The sequence below is a fragment of the Nelumbo lutea genome, chromosome 2, assembly GCF_056320005.1.
Source record: "Nelumbo lutea isolate HS-2025 chromosome 2, American lotus-T2T, whole genome shotgun sequence".
NCBI lineage: Eukaryota > Viridiplantae > Streptophyta > Magnoliopsida > Proteales > Nelumbonaceae > Nelumbo > Nelumbo lutea.
The window spans coordinates 3,269,944-3,288,222 of NC_142685.1; the positions used below are offsets into that span (position 1 = coordinate 3,269,944).

The following is an 18,279-nucleotide window of genomic DNA, read 5'->3' on the forward strand; positions in this document are numbered from 1 at the left end:
GTTCGCACCCTTCCGTGCTAATTTCACCTTCAAGGTTTCAATAGATATGCTTATGGGCTGGGCAGCCCGATGGGCTAAGTCGGGCTTCGAAATGATTGAATGAAATTAGGCCGGCAGTTTCGGGTTTTTTTAATATATATATAGGTGTATTTTAAAACTGTTTTTTATTTAATAAAAGAAGAAAAAATCTTTTTCTCAAATATTTGGCGGGCTTTGGGCTTTATATGAGGGCTGGGCTTAGGCTCAATGGTAGGATCAGGCTTAGGCTCAGGCCTGAATTTTTTATGTTTAATATAGAGACAAGACCTGACCTAAACTCAGCTTAGCCCAGCCTGTGTATAGGTCTAGTTCCAATTGGATGTACATTAGAGGTGCACCTGGGTCAAGTGTATATACCACTTGTAAAATCTTTTTATATCAAAACAGTTCAATTGTCTTATGTTTTATGCAATGTTTAAAGTATCGAAAACGTCAAGTGTATTGAAAAGACAATTTTAAAAGACATATCGGGATACATCTCGGATATGCATGAGCATCAGAGAAAAGCTAAGATACGCTTGGACACACTATAAATACTTTAATAAATCATAAAAATGCATCAATAACATTGAATATAAGACCTCAATGAGGTGTATATACATTAAATTAATATATTTTAATGGTTTTATAAAGAAATATATTGTAGTTAATTATAATTTCATTAAAAATCCTATGCTTAACTATAATTTATAAATTATAATTCTAAAGTTTTAATGTTTTGTGGGATGAAAAAAACCCAACTCTCCTATCCAACCATAAAGCATGCATTGGCACAACTTCTAAGTGAAAATATAATTAATAATTATTTATTATTTATTTTAAAAAATAAAAAAAATAAACATTATATAATATATTCAAAAATAGTTATTAAAGAAGAAATTTCAATTTCTTTGTGGATATGATAGATGATCCATATAATTATAATATATTCAATCATTGTGATCAAATGATAAAATATAATTAATTATTTATTTGTTTTTTAATACTAAAAATATAAAAATAAAAAAAATTTATTAAAAAATAATTTTCAAATGGTCTGTGGATATGATGGATCATCCATAGAATTATAATATATTCAATTATTATGATTAAATGAAAAAATATATAATTAATTATTATTTATTTTTTAATTTTAAAAATATAAAAATAAAAAATAATAAAGAAGAAAGTTCAATTGTTCTATAGATACGATAGATAAATCCGTAAATCTAAAACATATATAGTCTTTATAGGTAGAGAAAAATTACATTTTCAAATTTTTTTGTTAATTTATATTTTCCCCAAATATCTTAAAAAAAGTAACCACTCACACTTGTTTCTTGCAATTTTTTGCAAATCTAGCACTATAAGAATGAGGTTTGGAGTTTTAAGTCATTTGGGGCAAAGGAAGGCTTATTTCAGGAAAAAGAATGTTGTTTTCCCTTTCATCAATGATCAAGACGGAAAGTGTATAGAATTATATTTTTACCCTTAAACATCATCTGAGCCATTTGCAAAATACCATTATTGCCCTTACTCAAGCAACTCATTACACTCCTTGTGCTTTTGAGAAAATACTCGAACCCTAACCCTGATAGTTGCAAGTATCCATAGTACTCAAAATATACCACTTCTCGGAATATTCCGTACATCTTCCGGCAATGATTCTTCAACGGACGACGACCGTGCTTCATCTTGTTGGTCAATTTCTTCACTGGAGTTCGTTTTTTTTTTTCACTATATGGCATATGTGACTTTATCCCTTTCATTTAGTTTGTAGTTATATTTGTGATAATAAAATTTACAAATTATTGGTATTTGAATCAACATTTAACTTGGTAGTATCATTTGATGAGCTTTGGAATAAACTACAAATGTTCGATTACATAACCACTGGACTTATTTGCTCCTTTGAACTGATTAGAAGCCAAGTCGGAATAAATGACCAGGCTTCCCTATCAGAATTAGAGTTTTAAAATATTGGGATATTCTATGTTCGTCGCTCCTCTACAGTGGGACTGAAATCGTTCTTCTTGGGTTCGTCGTTCATCTGTTCGTTCCTCTCAAGTGTGATTGAAATTGTTCTTCATGGGTTTGTCGCTCCTCTCTAGTTGCCCCTCATCCTAGTTCTTTCCTCTTTAGTTGCTATTCTTCAGTTGGCAAAAGCGGGCAAAGGGTTGCAATTCTTCCTGGCATCATTCTTCCTCGTTCATTCCTTACCCTTGATCCTCTTTAGACTGCGTAAAAGATGAAACTAGGATAATAAGAGAGGGCAAAGGGTATTTTAGTAAAAATAGGTGTATAATAACTCGTAAAGGGGTAAAATAGGTATTTTAAAAAAAGTTATCATCGGTTTAATGTTTTTCTTCTTGGTCATTGACAGAAAGGAAGTTTTGTATTTTATTTTTATTTTTTTGAAAATATGAGGTTTTTGCTAAAATGAAACTACAAGGGGGTTTTATGATTGTTAGAAACTTTAGGGGGGCTTTTGTATTTTACCCTAAAATTAATATAATTATATTTAAAACAATAAAAACATGCTTTTATATATTATATTATATATGAATATATACATAATGCATCTAGTATGTTATATTTACATTAATTTATTATATAAAAACATTCAAAAGTAATTATTTTTTAATTTTGTTTGTATTTTAAACATTTGAAGTTGGATTAAATCCGAACCCTATTTGAGTTCGTTACGATTCGAATTCGAAATCGAAATCTGAAAATCCCATATGATTTTAGATTGGAATCCGGTACAAATTTTCAATAATTGGATTTGATACAGATTTTGCTAAATCTTAAGGCTCCATTTCTATGCCTCGTGTCTTGAGCATACTTACAATCTTAAGGCTCCATTTCTACGCCTCGTACCTTTTTAACCATTTTAAGCTCCAATTTACAATCTACTAGCCCCGCCTCAATATGTAAACCTCGTACCTCAAATCTTATGTCTTTTGAAACCATGCATATTAATAACTTTACAATGACTTCTTTTGTCAAGCCACTAGTGCAAGAGAAGTTCGCCGATATCAACGGATGATTAGGTTTGTCAGGTCTGGTTTCTACTACACCACTTGGCATTTGACGACGTTGCCACGATTTTGGATGATTTGTTAGAGGGAGATTTAAAATTTCAAGAATTTCTCTCATCTTTTCCTTGTATTTTGAATTTTGTCTTTTTCTCTTCTCTCTCTTTAATGTATGAGAAGATTCTTTGTCCCATATTGCTTGGGAAATGAATAGATATGGAGTATTTTATAATTTTGCTCTCTCTCTCTCTCTCTCTCTCTCTCTCTCTCTCTCTATATATATATATATATATATATATATATAAGTGCATGTATAAATGCGCTACACCAAATCGGTTTTGTTTTTAACTGGATTAAACTTTTGACTTTTAAATTCAATTTTATTTTTTAAAAAACATTTCTTGTCCGGTTGTGTCTCTTCAAACAGGTGCACTATTTTGAAGAGGCTTCTGTCTAAAATGACACTTTTGTGTCCATTTGAGTGACTGAAAACACTCTATAAAATGAGTGTTGGTCGATCCAGTCTCACACACCAGAACACATTCGAGGGTCTTATCTTCTCTATTTTCTCTGTCAATCTGATCATTATTCTTTGTGATTTGCAAATGTTTGGTAAGCGAGTGCACGCCTACCAATGCCCTGTGGGCTATTTTATTTTGTTGACCGATTTACGATCACCCGATTCCACCATAGGGGGCAAATGCGGTTTTAAGGAGAGTGACAAATTGGCACGACTCAACCCTCCTCTCTACAAATTCTTAATTTCACTATTCTGCAACACTACGCTACTGCAAGTTCCCAGTTTAGAAAGAAATTACTGATAAATACCATTCTGCCTTCTTTATTATTTTCCAACATGATTTACTGAATGCCTTCACAATGTTGTTGGAGGAGAATGGGAAGAAGCCAAGAAGGGGAATTAGGCCATGAAAGGGCCTCAGTTAAATTAAATAATACCATCCTAAGGTTTTTGTGCCCCCAAATGTGCTCCTTCAATATAAAATGAAATTAATTAATATTTTAGAAAATGAAACAAAACAAAATGTGATGATCATAATAAGTTTTAGAAGAAATATAAGAAACACTCAATAGATCATTTCAACACATATTTCCATGCAATATTTACTAAATGTCCCATTGTGGGTCCAACACTACCTTTGAGTCATCTTAATCCTCTAGGATACCACAAATATTGTAAAAGCCTTTATTTTATTCTATGTATGGATAATGACACCCCACCACGTCAGCCATATCTTGTGCAATTGTCTAATATGGGGACACCTTGACATCCCAACATGCATCTCATCATGTGCATTAACCTTTGGGGCATGTCTTCTCGACCTCCAAACCACTTTCTCATGTAAAAAGGTAGACAAGTAGACACAACCTCACCAAAAATAATAGAGCACACGCCCCCGGCTTATTGGGTAATCAAGTTTATAATGTATGCAAGCTAGGCTGGGTAGTAGGGGTGGAAATGAATTGATCTTTTCACGAGCTATTCGAGCTTGGCTTGTGAAAAGTTGGATTTGATTCAGTCTAAATCGAGCTTTGAGACAAGCTTGAGCCCAATATATAGGCACGTCTGCTAGTCAAGACAAGCTCAAGCCTAATAAAGCTCGGCTATTGAGGCTCACGAGCCTAATTGAGATTATACATACATACATACATATTAAAAAAATAATTTTACTATGTATAATAACATTTTAATTTTTATGTATAATAATAAATATTATACATAATTTTTTAAATTTTTATATATGACAATAAATGATTTTTATAATTCTTAAATATTTATATGTAAAATAAAAAATAACTTTTATATGTATGACTTTTATCTTTTATAGGAAGCTTTGTTCACATTCGAGCTGGAGTTGAGTTGAGCTTGAACATGTGAACTTTTAAGTTGAGTCGAATTCGAGCTAAAATCTATACCTCGAATTGAGCTCAAGCCTGATGATTTTTCGGCGAGCCATGATTGAATAGCTATATATTTGGCTTAGCTCGGCTCAAATCCACTCCTATTGGGTAGCCTTATATTTGGTCAATCTAGCCCAAATCAAGTTATGGAACCCTCAACCATAAACCTAATGCAACCTAAAAGCTTGGAGTTGGGGTTGGGTAGCCTTCTATAATTTTTATTATAAAAATAAATTGACATTTTATATTTCTTTTTCATATAGTTTATTACATTTTATATTTCTTTTTCATATAGTTTATTACTTAAATGGCTAGCCAGTTCAAATGCCAAGCCCAAGACATATTATCAAGCATAATGTATGGGCCAATCAAGCCTTTGCAACATTAAAAGTTATTAATGGTCTATAAAAACTTGACCTAAGAGTATCCTTACGTAGAATGTAAATGAAATTTTACTAATGTTTTTAAATATCTAAATGTCTAACATATTCCCCTTTGGATATATCAATTTCAACAATTTAAATGCCCAAACGCATTATATTAATTTAAACAAAATAACATTTAAACAATGATTATGAGAAAATGTCACTACAAATAATATCCCAAAATGAAGATGTTGTAATTTTAATTTGTGACAAATACCTAGTTACCCATCACTATAAATAAATATTTTGTGACTGATATTAAATTATTCATCACTATAAATCAACTTTTATGATTTTGTGACAAATAATTTTCCGTCACTATAATTTGCCATTTAGTAACACACATTCGATTGTTCGTCACTATAGCTCAACCTTTAGTGACGGTGATTAAGTCATCCGTCACTATAAGTCATTCAATTGTGACGCATGACAATTGTCCATCACTATATATCAAGACTTTGTGTTTTTGTGACGGATATTCAATTGTTAGTCACTATAAATCACAATTTAGTGACGAAACTTCGACTATCCGTTGCTATAATCTCTTTATAGTGACAGAGATTTTCCATCACTACATAATGTATTTTTAGTGACAATTTTAAATTTGCCACTATAAAGTTGTTTATAGTGATGGACACCACTATATATCTGTCACTAAAAGCCATTTTTCTTGTAGTGATATGGTTTATACTTTTCTTTTTTGTTGTACAAGTGTCTCGATTGTTTTTGTTTTAAAAAACACGTTGTCAAACTCCAATGCATTTATTTATTTTTAATATTAAGGTTTAGTTTAGAAAGAGTACTGAATACAAATAATATGTATAATATAAATATATACAAAATAATACAAAATTCAAGGTTTTATACTCTACAAATTTATACAAAAGTATTTCAGAAAAACTTATCCAAATATAACCTTAATTTCCATACAAAATATGGAAATTAAGATTTTTCACTCTATATATTTGCATTTATATTCCTTCCAAACTGAGCGATACATGTTCTCGATCATTGCACATTAACGCATATACCTATAAAAAATATAAGATATAATATTTGAAGCACCCCCGACTTTTGATATTTTTCGGATTTCGGTGCAATGAAGGATTGTGAGTTAGCACTAGAGATAGAATATCTGACAACACCTCTACATGGTACAATCTTTCTTCGTTCTAAATTGGTACCAGATGGCTCTAGATTGATTTAAGCCAATGGATTTTTTCTTGGATTCAATCCAGCGTTTTTAAAATTGGTTTAGAAAAATTTTGCTGCAGGTCAGTTTTTCAATTTTCCAAGTCAAATGTTGCATAATAAATTATAAATAAAAGTTTAAGATCAAAGAAAAATATAAGCAACGTATTAAAGTAGATAAAATGTACCAAAAACGTATAAAAAACGGTAAGCAACGAAACAGTTGTAATATTTATATATTCATATTCATCATATTTATATATTTATATATTCATTATATCAGATATTAAATAAAAATAAGTATTAAGAAATAAAAATCATTATTATTATTATTAGCTAAAAATATAGAGAAGTACAAAATATCAGAAAAAAAAGTAAAGGATTTAGTTTCTCATTGTTGATATATAATTAATTTAGTTCTTAGCCAAAATATACAGTTTTTTTTTTTCTGATAATTGCAAAAATAAAATTTAACAAGGAAATAGTGAAACAAGATTATCACTGTGATGTGTGAATCTGCCATTTACAAACTGTTTTCAAGTCTCCACTCACAAAATATTATGGTTGTATATTAAAATATCATTTTCATGAATGACAATGAAAATATTTTCAATAAAGCGGCTGTAATGTCTTGTGGATAGGGATGTGGATGTGGGAAGTGGGAACAACTTGTAAGTATTAGCAGATGCCAGCTGGTAAGTAGGGATGATGAAGATGACGAACTGATATAAACATTCGTTACAACAACCAGTTTCTAGTAAATGGACAATCAGATTGAAGATTGAAGGGATGTTTTGTAAGGCAGCTGAAAGGTATAAGATTGTGATATACATTCAAATCGTTCACAAGTTCACGACAGGAGTCCGCGGCGCTACCATTTCACGTGCTCTGATCAAACGCTGCAGGGTGTTATTACATCAATAGTTTTCTTTCTAGCCTAGCTCTTGATTCATATTGACGTGGACACATGGCACGAGGGGAAAGGACCAGGTTGACCCCAATGTTTTACTTTTTGACATTCTCGCTCCAGGTGTCAGCAGGTTTGGTAAACGTCACGTTCCGGTGTGGCCGGGCCCTCACTCCCGTGTTCCTTGCTTTCTCTCTCTTTTGGCACATAGAAAACTGTCAATCGATCAAGACGAGTTTTATTTGTATTTCATTTATTATATTCAACTTCTCAACAGAAACAGGGCGCCAAATCCACCAAACCCTAACTCTCTTTCTGGTAACCGGAATCTTCCATCAATTCTTCGCTGAAATCCGAATTGGAAAAGAAATCGATAATCCTCAAATGCATTGGAAGAACTTTGTTGCGTCCGACTGGGTAAGAAACAAGTTTTCAGGATTGATCCGACCTATCTTATTTTGGTTTTTTTTCCCGAATAAATTTCATCCGAATTCGAAGATCTCTCTCTCTCTTTCAGTAACACACACACACACACACACACAATGTTTATCGTTCCTCATCTCTGTTTCTCCGGATATTCTAAGAATTATTGATGCATTTGAACTTTTGTAGTCGAATGGATTAGTAGTAATCGTAGGTTCAGAAATTCAAGTTTTTTTTTTAAGAATTGAAAACGGAAATTTTGCTAATAATAGCGTGGACCGCGCACTTTTGATTGCAGGTGTTTATTTGCTAATATATTGCAGCTAATTTAAATTGTAACTATCTACTATCGAAATGACAAATTGGCTGAATTAATTGTACGGGTAAATACTTTACAGAGTATCTGGTGTTTGTCTAGTTATAAGCACTGCATTTAGAATATTTCTGCAATAGCGATAACTGTACATATTTTGGCATAGCCAATATTTTACTTAGTACATGAAATGTTTGATCTCTTGCATATATGATTGGCTTTAATACACAATACGTTGCCAAATCAAATTTATCTGAAGTTTTCTTTCCTTGTGCACAAAGCTTAACAAAAGGCAAATTACTTGTTTCCCACTGATGTTATGCTTAATATATCTTGTATTGTCATCTATAATGAAAATAATGCGAGAGTTGGAAATAAAACCTCAAAAAATGTATTCAGATATTTATAGAGTTACAGAATCTAGAATCCTCCACTTGTTTAACTGGCTTCCACTTGTCTAACTGACTAACAGCTTGTTCGATCTAGAAGATCTTTGTAACAGATTTACAGCTAACTCGGTTAAGTACAAATGATGTCCAGCTGGCTAGTCTAATACCCCCCCTCTCAAATTGGTGCATGAAGAGAGATAATGCCTAGCTTGCCCGATAAGAAGGCAAACTGATCAACACCAATAGCTTTTGTGAACAAATCTGCTGACTGGGATTTTCTAGATATGTGAAAGGTCTGGATATCTCCACATTGAATGTGTTCACGAATGAAGTGGCAATCTACGTCGATGTGCTCTGTTCGTTCGTGAAATATGGGATTTGCTGCTATATGGAGGGCTGCTTGTCTGTCACGATGGAGTTGCATTGGTACTGTGAGAGGAATGCCTAGGTCTTGAAAAAAGATATTTCAACCATAATAACTCAGTGGTTGCTACATCCACGGCATGGTATTTGTTCTCAGCCGAGGACCTAGAAATTGTGTGTTGTTTCTTCGTCTTCCATGAAATGGGAGAGTTGCCAAGCGTGATGATATATCCCGACGTAGACTGGTGAGTGAATGGACAACTGGCCTAGTCAGAATCACAATAAGCCTTCAATGTGAAGTCGTTATTAGATGGAAGGATAATACCGTGGAGTGGTGAGGACTTGAGGTAACGAAGGATTCACATAGTAGTGTCAAGGTGCTCTTGATGCGGGGCACTTAAAAAACTGAGGTGTTGCATGGACAACATAGCTGATCTCTGGGTAAGTAATGGTTAGATAAACCAATCGTCCAACAAGGTGACGGTAAGACGAAGGATCTGTTAGAAGAGGACTAGTATCATCAACAAAACACCACTGCTGTTCCATTGGTGATGAACATGGCTTGCAGTGCAACTATTGGTTTCTTGAAAGATGTCCATCAGTTATTTATGTTGGGAAAGGAAAATACCCTTGGCAGACTGTTGGACTTCAATTCCAAGGAAATAGGTCATAGCACCCAAATCTTTGAGATGAAAGCAATTGTTGAGATATTGTTTGAATGAGGTGATCAACTCAGGAGCATCTCTAGTGAAGATCATCTATGTATACCAGCACAACTAGGTAGTGACCATCATGTCATAAGAAAAATAACGAGTGGTCGACAACTGATTGTGTGAAACCATAGTCCCAAACAGAGTGGGCGAATTTCTCACGCCACATATGGGAAGCTTGTTGAAGAATATACAAAGATTTATTAAGTTTACAGACTTGACGATTGCTGGAAGAAGAGAAACCAGGTGGAATCAGCATGTAAACTTCCTCATGAAGATCCCCATGCAAAAATGTGTTATTCACGTCAAGTTGATGGAGTTCCCATCCTTTTATAGCAGAAGTGAGAGTAAAACAATTACAAGTTTGGTGACCGGTGCATAAGTCTCATGAAAATCCAAACCTTCCACTTGTGTATGACCTTTGGCAACTAATCGTGCTTTATAGTGCTCGTTAGTTCCATCAGAACGAAACTTTATCTTATAAACCCAACATGCACCAATGGATTGCTTGCTAGGTGGTAGGTCCACTAAAGTCCATGTATTATTTCTCTCCAATGCTGCTATTTCGTCGGCCATAGCATTCTGCCAATTCGGGTCATTGATAGCTTCTAAGAAGGTTCGTGGCTCTGTATGAGAAGATACATGGCTGAGGAAGACAACATGAGAAGGGGGAAGCTCATCATAGTGTAAAAATCGAGGCTTTGAGAGTTATTTCATATGTAATCGTGGAGTCGGATGGGTGGCCTATGAGTGCGTTGGGGTCTGGTAGATGGTTTTGATAGGTGGGGCTCTAGCGAGTGCGTTGGTCCAGTGGGCCCAATAGGCTCAATGGTATGATGGCTGCCAATGTGGCAATGGGCCCGATGGGCTCAATGGTATGATGGCTGTCAATGTGGCATTATGATTCAGTAGGAAGGATGTCATCAATCGGGGGAGGAAAAGGAATTGTAGGAGTGTTAGAAACAATTGGTTGTTGGTTCTCAAAGGGGAATTTTGTCTCATAGAAAACCACATCCTGTGACACAAATATGCGCTTAGAAGAGAGATCATAAAGCTCCCTTCTGATTGAAGGGCGACTTAGAAATATGTATTTAGAGGCACGAGCAGCAAATTTGTCTCGTGGTTTGGAGTAGTCATGGGCACAACAAAAGCACCCAAACACCCATAAATGATCATAAGACGACACTTTATCAAAAAGGGCTTCATATGGTGATTTCCCTTGAAGCACCGGTGTGGGAGTGAAATTGGTGAGATACGTTGCTTTCAATACACTTCCCCCAAAATTGAATAGGAAGAGATTCCTGAAAACGCAAAGCCTGAGCCACTTCCAAGAGATGACGATGCTTGCATTCGACAACACCATTTTGTTGTGGCATGTCAACACAAGAGCATTGATGCATAATACTATGCATGATCTTGCAACAGGTCAGACACAAATTCATGCCCATTATCGGAATGGATCACATGAACATAACAATTAAATTGGTTTTTCACCATATTACAAAAATATATGAGAAATGAAATGGAATCAGACTTATATTTGAGAAGGTATAACCAGGTATATCTATTAAAATCATCTACAATGGTAAGGAAAAATTTAGCACCCAACAGCGAAGGAGAGTGATATCAGCCCCAAATGTCTACGTGAATAAGATGAAATGGTGCCGGTGCCATTATGGAACAAGAAGGAAATAATGCCCTTGTCTGTTTGGAACTATGGCAGAAGGTAAACCAGGAACCAACGACATTTGGTGTCGAGAGGCATGTCCTAAATGCATATGCCATGTGCTGAAAGAAGCAGCACTTATTGCCAAAGAAGCAACACAGTTCAGTGGCTGTAGGGTGTAAATGCCACCATCCATATCAACCTTTCCGATGAATTTCTTCGATACTGAGTCCTGAATGAAACAAGATGCGGACAAGAACGGAGTAACACAAGTGTGTTGTTTGGTCAAGTTTACTAACTGACAGTAAATTGCAGTGGAAATCAGGTACAAGTAAGACATCACTAACTATGGAATCATTGAACAACAAAATAGAACCCTGTTGTGTGGCAGATAGAACTGAACCATTCGGTTATTGAGCGGATTTAGGACAAGCTAATTGAATGGACTCAACAAACAGATTTGGATATAAAATCATGTAATTAGAAGCTCCGCTATCTAAAATCCAGGAATGAACTAATGCATTCTTACCAGAAACATCAGCAGTGGATACGACTGGTTTGTCATTTCGTAAAAGATTCTTGAGTTGTATGTATTTGTCCATGGTGAAACCAACTACCAGAGAAGGTTGGGTAGACTGATTTCCTGCACAATTAGCCTGAGCACGATTATCCTTATGGGAAGATTTGTTATGATCCCAGTACGGTGGATAGCCAACTAGTTCGTAACATCTGTCTTTGGTGTGCCCGGTTCTGTTGCAGTGATCACGTTGCAGCTTAGACTTGCCGTTAGAGTTTCAGACATTGGACTTAACATCATTGCATGTAAGTCTGTAAGATCAAGATCTGGATTGCTGCAACTGACTGAAGTGAGAGAGAGATGCTTTTCTTCTTGATTTACCAGTGCATATGCACAGTTAATATTTGGAAGAGGCTCTGTGCTCAGAAATTGATGCAGTTTATCATTCTCTTGATCAGCAAGAATCTCCTTCGTCGCTCCACAAGAACACTCAGGAACAGGATTGAGCACAGTCAGTTGATCCCATAAGACCTTTAGTTTGTCAAAATAGGTTGCAACCGAGAAATTATCTTGTTGAAGGAGTGCCAGGTTGCATTTCAATTGATGAATCCAAAGAGTTGTTTTCTAAGAGTATTGCTCGTCAAGATCTTTCCAGATCTTAGATGCTGTTTCAGTGTAGATAATGCTCTCGTCTAAGTCTCTAGCCAAAGAAAACAACCAGGATATGATCATGGAGTTGCACTTCTCCCTTGCCAACTCCTGTGGTGAACCTCGATTTGGACCAGTAAGTGAACCGTCGACAAAGCTGTACTTGTTCTTGGCACTGAGGCCAATTCTCATTGCTCTCTGCCAAGTCAAGTAGTTTTCACCATTAAAAGGACACAAAACCAGAATCATCCCCGGATTATCTGACTATGGAGAAAATATGGCGAAGTTGGATCTGCTTCAATCGCCATTACTGTAGAATGAGTTGCTGTGGACCGGTTCTGTATAGTTGCAGCGGATTGATTCAGGGAAGACATCAGGCTACTTCACCATAGCTCTGATACCATTAAAATAATGTGAGAGTTACATAGTCTAGAATACTCCACTTGTCTAACTGACTAACAGCTTGTTTGATCTAGAAGATTCTTTGTAACAGATTTACAACTAAGTCGGTTAAGTACAAATGATGTCCTGCTGGCTAATCTAATATATATGGTCCAGATGTTTAGCACAATGGACTATAGTGGGTTTCTCTTTAGAAAGGTTAGATTATTAGTAATCTCAACTAACTAATGGAATTTCCTATGGGTTACTGCCCTTGTTTTAAGAAATCTGAAATAATGCAATCACTTGGATGGTTAGTCTAAAGCAACTAGGATGTGGAGTGTGTGGGGGAAGGGGGTTTGTAGAGAGTCCGGATTTGCTGGAGACAAAATCATTACACAGTGGGCTGGGCAACCTATATGGAACACTGGCATATTTACTCGTGAAAGGTTGCCCAGCCTGCTGTGCATGATTATGTCTCCAGCTCATCCGGTCTCCTTAGTAGAAGGTCAAATTTGAAAAGCTTCTGATACATGCACTGATATGTACACATTTGTTTATTTTTTTCCTGATTGTAACCGATTAGCCTTATTCTAAACTACATTCTATAAGTTCTTTACACTGGAGGGTAATGATGGGGGTGGGGGGGAGGAGGAAGAGGGAGGGAATTGATTGTTGTACTTGACAAAAAGACAGAGTAGCTCCATATTGTTTGGAGAGACCTTGGTATCGAAGACACTTCACCATGGAGGGCAAATCTTTAACTACTACTACACTGAATATCTCATTCAGGATTGATCAATATATATATCATTCAGGTGGGCCAAGATCAGCAGATTCACCAGTAGTCAGCTTGGCGCATGAATAACTAGGGAAGGTTTCTTCATGGGGCTAGATTTTAAAAGAGATATGCAATAGCCTGTAGTCCCACATTACTGTGAGATTTAAATTTCAAAGAACATTGCTTTATTTGAAATACTCCCTGCTTTCTTTCCAAGAAAACAAAGAATGTATCCCAGAGTACCTCTAAGAGGCATTCCCTAATATTTAGAAGCATGCTCATAAGTTTGTAACGTGGTTTATGGATGAGTCTATGCCTAATCCTATGAGTTAGTTTGAGTTGGAGCATCCCCTTGTGGGCTGATTCTGGCTACTATTGAGCTGATTTTTATTATCTAGAGGTATGCCAACCAAAGGCCACTAATTGGTCAATGCACTAATTAGCAATTGCACTAGTGTCATGGTGGGTGCTGAGATAACAAGACTCTGACAGTATTTCCCTCCCTCAGCAAGTGCTGACATTTTTAATGTTTCTTGCAGGTTGATATTTGATGCTTATATAGACTTCACTGCTGCCCGTGTTTCAACAGTTATGTAATTCCAATGTCAACAATGTGTTATCTAAATCTTGATATTCAAGGGTTCCATAGTATTGCATAAACAACCTCATAATACGAACAGTTAACAGATACTAGGAAGGTGGTTATGGATTACTTCTAGCTTTTGAAGTTCATTCTGGTATACAAGTTAATTGAGAATGTAAATTTTTGGTTCTTCACGAGTATTTCTCAATGGGAGACCCATCACATGCTTCTCATACAAGTAAAACCTTGGAAGTGCCAACTGTTGTCATGCATAGAAAGAGACAAGATAGATGTTTAGTTGCTTCTGCTCCTAAGTCTTTCTCACGGAAAGTCTTCAGACATATAACTTCTCTGGACCATGGTAGACTGGGATTTACAGCTGGTCCGGTGGCACTTTTTTTACTGAAAGTTGCAGCCCTGGAGATTGTGCGAAGGGTCTCCAGGGCTAAATGTCCATTTGCTTGGTTCAGTCTTCAGACAATGCAAATTCTTTGCTATCCACCCTTCAAGTGGATTGAGAGATGGCCAGTCTTCAAAGGTTTGGTTAAGGGTATGCAGGTTAGTTCTTCTATATACATGCCCATATTCATTAACTTTGACTCCTATAGCATAATATTTATTTATTCTAATGTGAAACCTAAGTACTCCATAAAACCATGCTGCAGATCTTACAAAGTTATGATAATGTATTCCCACAAGACTGAAGAATGTAAATGTAGTGTAATGAAGGCTAGGTGGTTATAACCAGTCTAGATTACCAGGATTGCTGGGCACATATTGTACATTTGTAAATTCCTTTTCATTAAGCAATACAACTAAGGTTGTTATCAATCAAATAAGTATGATAATGCATTAATGTTCCTTTAGATCTTCTGGTTTTGTTACACAATTTTCTTGCACATGTTTTTATTTTGATTTTGCATTGGTCAGTTGTCACAATGCAGATTAATAGTCTGGCTAACAAATGCTTGTTAGACTCTGGGTCATCAGTGTGAATCATTTAGATTTATTATTAGGGCTATCAATGAGCTGAGATGGATTGAGCTTTGCCCAAGTCTAGATTCTTGCTACCATTGAGTCGGGGTTTATTCTTAGTTAAATGCAAGAAATTATGTTTAACCTTATGGGTGTGTTAGGTTGAAGAAAAGGTAGGGAAACCTATACAAACCTTCAAACCAAACACAACCTAAAGGATTTCCCATATTTGGTCCAAGTCTTGAAACAATGCCTACTCTGGGCAGCAGTTCAGTTATGCACAAGACCATAATCCAAGCCTGGGTCTCAAACCAATTGAAAGGGTTAAAAAATAAAAGCAATTTAGATAAATTGTTATACTGAGGTTTATTACATCTGATACCTGGATTTAAACTTAGTATAATAGTGGAATACCTAAACTTGTAGAGGTTAAACTGACCTGAGACCATCTAACTTGTGAGGTTTCATTTAGCTAATAAGTTGGGCTGAACTCTTGGTCTCACCTTCAAGCTGATGCTAGTGTAGCTCTTTGATAGCCCTACTGGTTGCAACATTGAGACTGAACCTAATGCTATTTAATGCAATTACCCTATGTAATGCTGTACTTCCAAAATGCTCTTGAAGGTTCTAATAACTGACATTACCACCATGAGGTGGCATTTTTCTTTCTTCCTAAAGTTAAGCAGTTATGTAGGTCATGCTTGATCGTTTAGTTATAGTAGATTGCTGAAGTTTCTCAATTCAGATAGATATAAATTCAATGTGTGTTTTGGATTTCATCTTATGCCTTTCTTCTCATTCTTTTGTCTTTTTTGATTCACTTTCTTCCTTTGGATGTAGTGGCTGTTGGGCCCTGTTTCTTGATAGTTTTTGGGTTCAATTTTGCTAGACATTGTCGAGGCCATTATTGTTCCTCTCAATTGCGACGGTTTTTTCTGATCAATCAGAGTGCAGTAAAGAAACCTCAGAGGAGACCACTGGTTCTCAACAATATTTGGAACCACAATCAGAAGAGTCAACTCTTGATACAAGGTATAGTGGATGAGTGAACATTTCAATGCCCAACTTGTTTTAGTTTTGGTTATTCATATTTTTTAATATATTGTATTACTGTAAAAGCAAGATGATTACATCAAGCACACATATGCACCAAGGCACCTACATTGGAACAAAATGGAGGAAAAAGAAATGGTATCAAACTGATAAAAAAGGTATCAATTATCATGGACCAAACTTATGAGTGATGATAATTTTCTGTGGTGTTCTCAAAGTTACATTTTGGACTTCCCCCCAATCTGAATAATTCTAAACATTCTTAACATCATAACCATATACAAGAAGACTTGGGCCTTGTTTTTTTCCCGGGAAGTGGGGGCAAGTAATTTGGTGGATCCCAAGGAAAAGAAATAAACTCACATTCGTATTTCATTATTAGTGGGTCCTGCGGAAAAGAATGATTTCCGAGCAGCTCATTTATTTGGGCAAGTAATACCCTCCTGAGGCTTGGGTAAATCACATACCCATCTGTGCCCAAAATTGCTAATATGTGATGGGACAATATTGTCCCTTCAATAATGTCAAATTTTTGGATAAAACAACCATTGTACAACTTTACCTGGGGAATAAAAGAAACATTGGTAAGTGTTTCCTAGGAAAAGTGCTTTTCCAGGTAAATGACTTACCTAGACGCAAGTGAGGCCTTAAAAGCACACAAAAATCTAGAGCTTTTAGGTGGGTTGTGCTAGGCACGATCCAGTCACTATAACAATTGGGCCATGCCACGGCCCAACCCATACCCCTAGGCTGTGTTGCGCTTGGGTTTTGCAGCCCATGGACTGGCACAACATGGCATGATAAAGTGGGTTGTGTTGGCATGGCCTGCAGCCCAACACGACACGGCCTATATATATTATGTATATAAATTTTTATTTCCAGATTCATTATACTATTCTATTGTAATTTAAAAATTTTTTGTCTATCTTGTTAATTTATTTTAACCTTTTCATTTTTTTTCAAATTTTCTAAAAAAAGTCATGCTACTAGAACTGGCAAAAAGTTGACCCAACCCAACTCGAAAAAGTAGGGTTAGGGTCTCATATTTAGCTTCCTGAATTCGAGAATGACCCAACCTGGAAAAACCTGGGTTGGGTTGGGTTGGGTCATGGATCAACACACTGACCCGATTGTTAGGTCTAATTGGAACTATTTATGTATTGTTATAAATTTTCACTCTTTCATCTTTACTATTCAGTCTTTACTCTTTATCTTTTACTCTTTGAACTGATGAATGTTCAAGTTTTTTTTTTATTTTGTGTTTGGAATTTTAAGGTTAATTCATTTAATTTTGGCATTTAAAATGTATTTCCTCTTTATTTTTTAAAATTCATTTTCTTGGTTAGTATAATTTAGCTAGTGAACTATGGATGTGAAAAATAGTTGAGTGTTTAAATATGTTTTTGAGTTAAATGGACAAGCATGTTTCTTTGATGGGATTCACCCTTTCCTTTTATCTACACTCTACGGTCACATTTGTGTGTGTCACTTATTGTATTTACTCCAAGACAAGTTGTAGTTGGCTCAGGTTATTTTCTTCATGTGCTTTTCAGGACCAATGATGAAAGTGAAACTCCCCAAAGTATGCCATCTGAAAGTTGGTTGATACAACTTCACAGAGAACTGGAAAAGCAGGGAATTACTTTACCAGAAAGGTGATAAAGTATAATTGCTTTAATATGTAGTTTTGCTGCTGTTTTATGTATATATTTTTTATTGTCATTTTCTCATGCTTTATCTCCTCTATGCAACCCTTTTCAATGAAATTTGCAGGCCAACAGACATGTAACTATATTCAAAAAGATTTTTTTTTTGTTTATAATAACACTAATGGAATTTGTTTAATACTAGGATAAATAAGTAGTGAGGAGAAAAAACATGGGACATGTAAAGAATGGTATGGTCCTAAAAATCATAAAACACTGGCCACAGGTACCTCTGTGTGGAGCTCAAGTCCATGAGATTGGTCTTGTTGTAC

At 35.5% G+C, this 18,279-nt stretch overlaps 1 protein-coding gene across 4 annotated transcripts in view; it reads left to right on the plus strand.

The window, feature by feature from the left end:
- The first annotated feature begins 7,636 nt into the window (after positions 1 to 7,636).
- The window catches only part of LOC148868117 (SEC14 cytosolic factor family protein / phosphoglyceride transfer family protein), a 30,159-nt gene continuing 19,516 nt past the window's right edge, over positions 7,637 to 18,279 (plus strand). The window contains exons 1-5 of one of the 4 annotated variants that reach the window (XM_088969441.1): positions 7,637 to 7,916; positions 8,221 to 8,305; positions 14,230 to 14,831; positions 16,138 to 16,280; positions 17,855 to 17,956. In XM_088969441.1, the coding sequence (XP_088825567.1) occupies positions 14,481 to 14,831; positions 16,138 to 16,280; positions 17,855 to 17,956 (596 nt within the window). In that variant the 5' untranslated portion in view covers positions 7,637 to 7,916; positions 8,221 to 8,305; positions 14,230 to 14,480. The remainder of the gene's footprint in view (positions 7,917 to 8,220; positions 8,306 to 14,229; positions 14,832 to 16,137; positions 16,281 to 17,854; positions 17,957 to 18,279) is intronic. The other 3 variants (XM_088969443.1, XM_088969442.1, XM_088969440.1) reach the window with 3 other exon arrangements.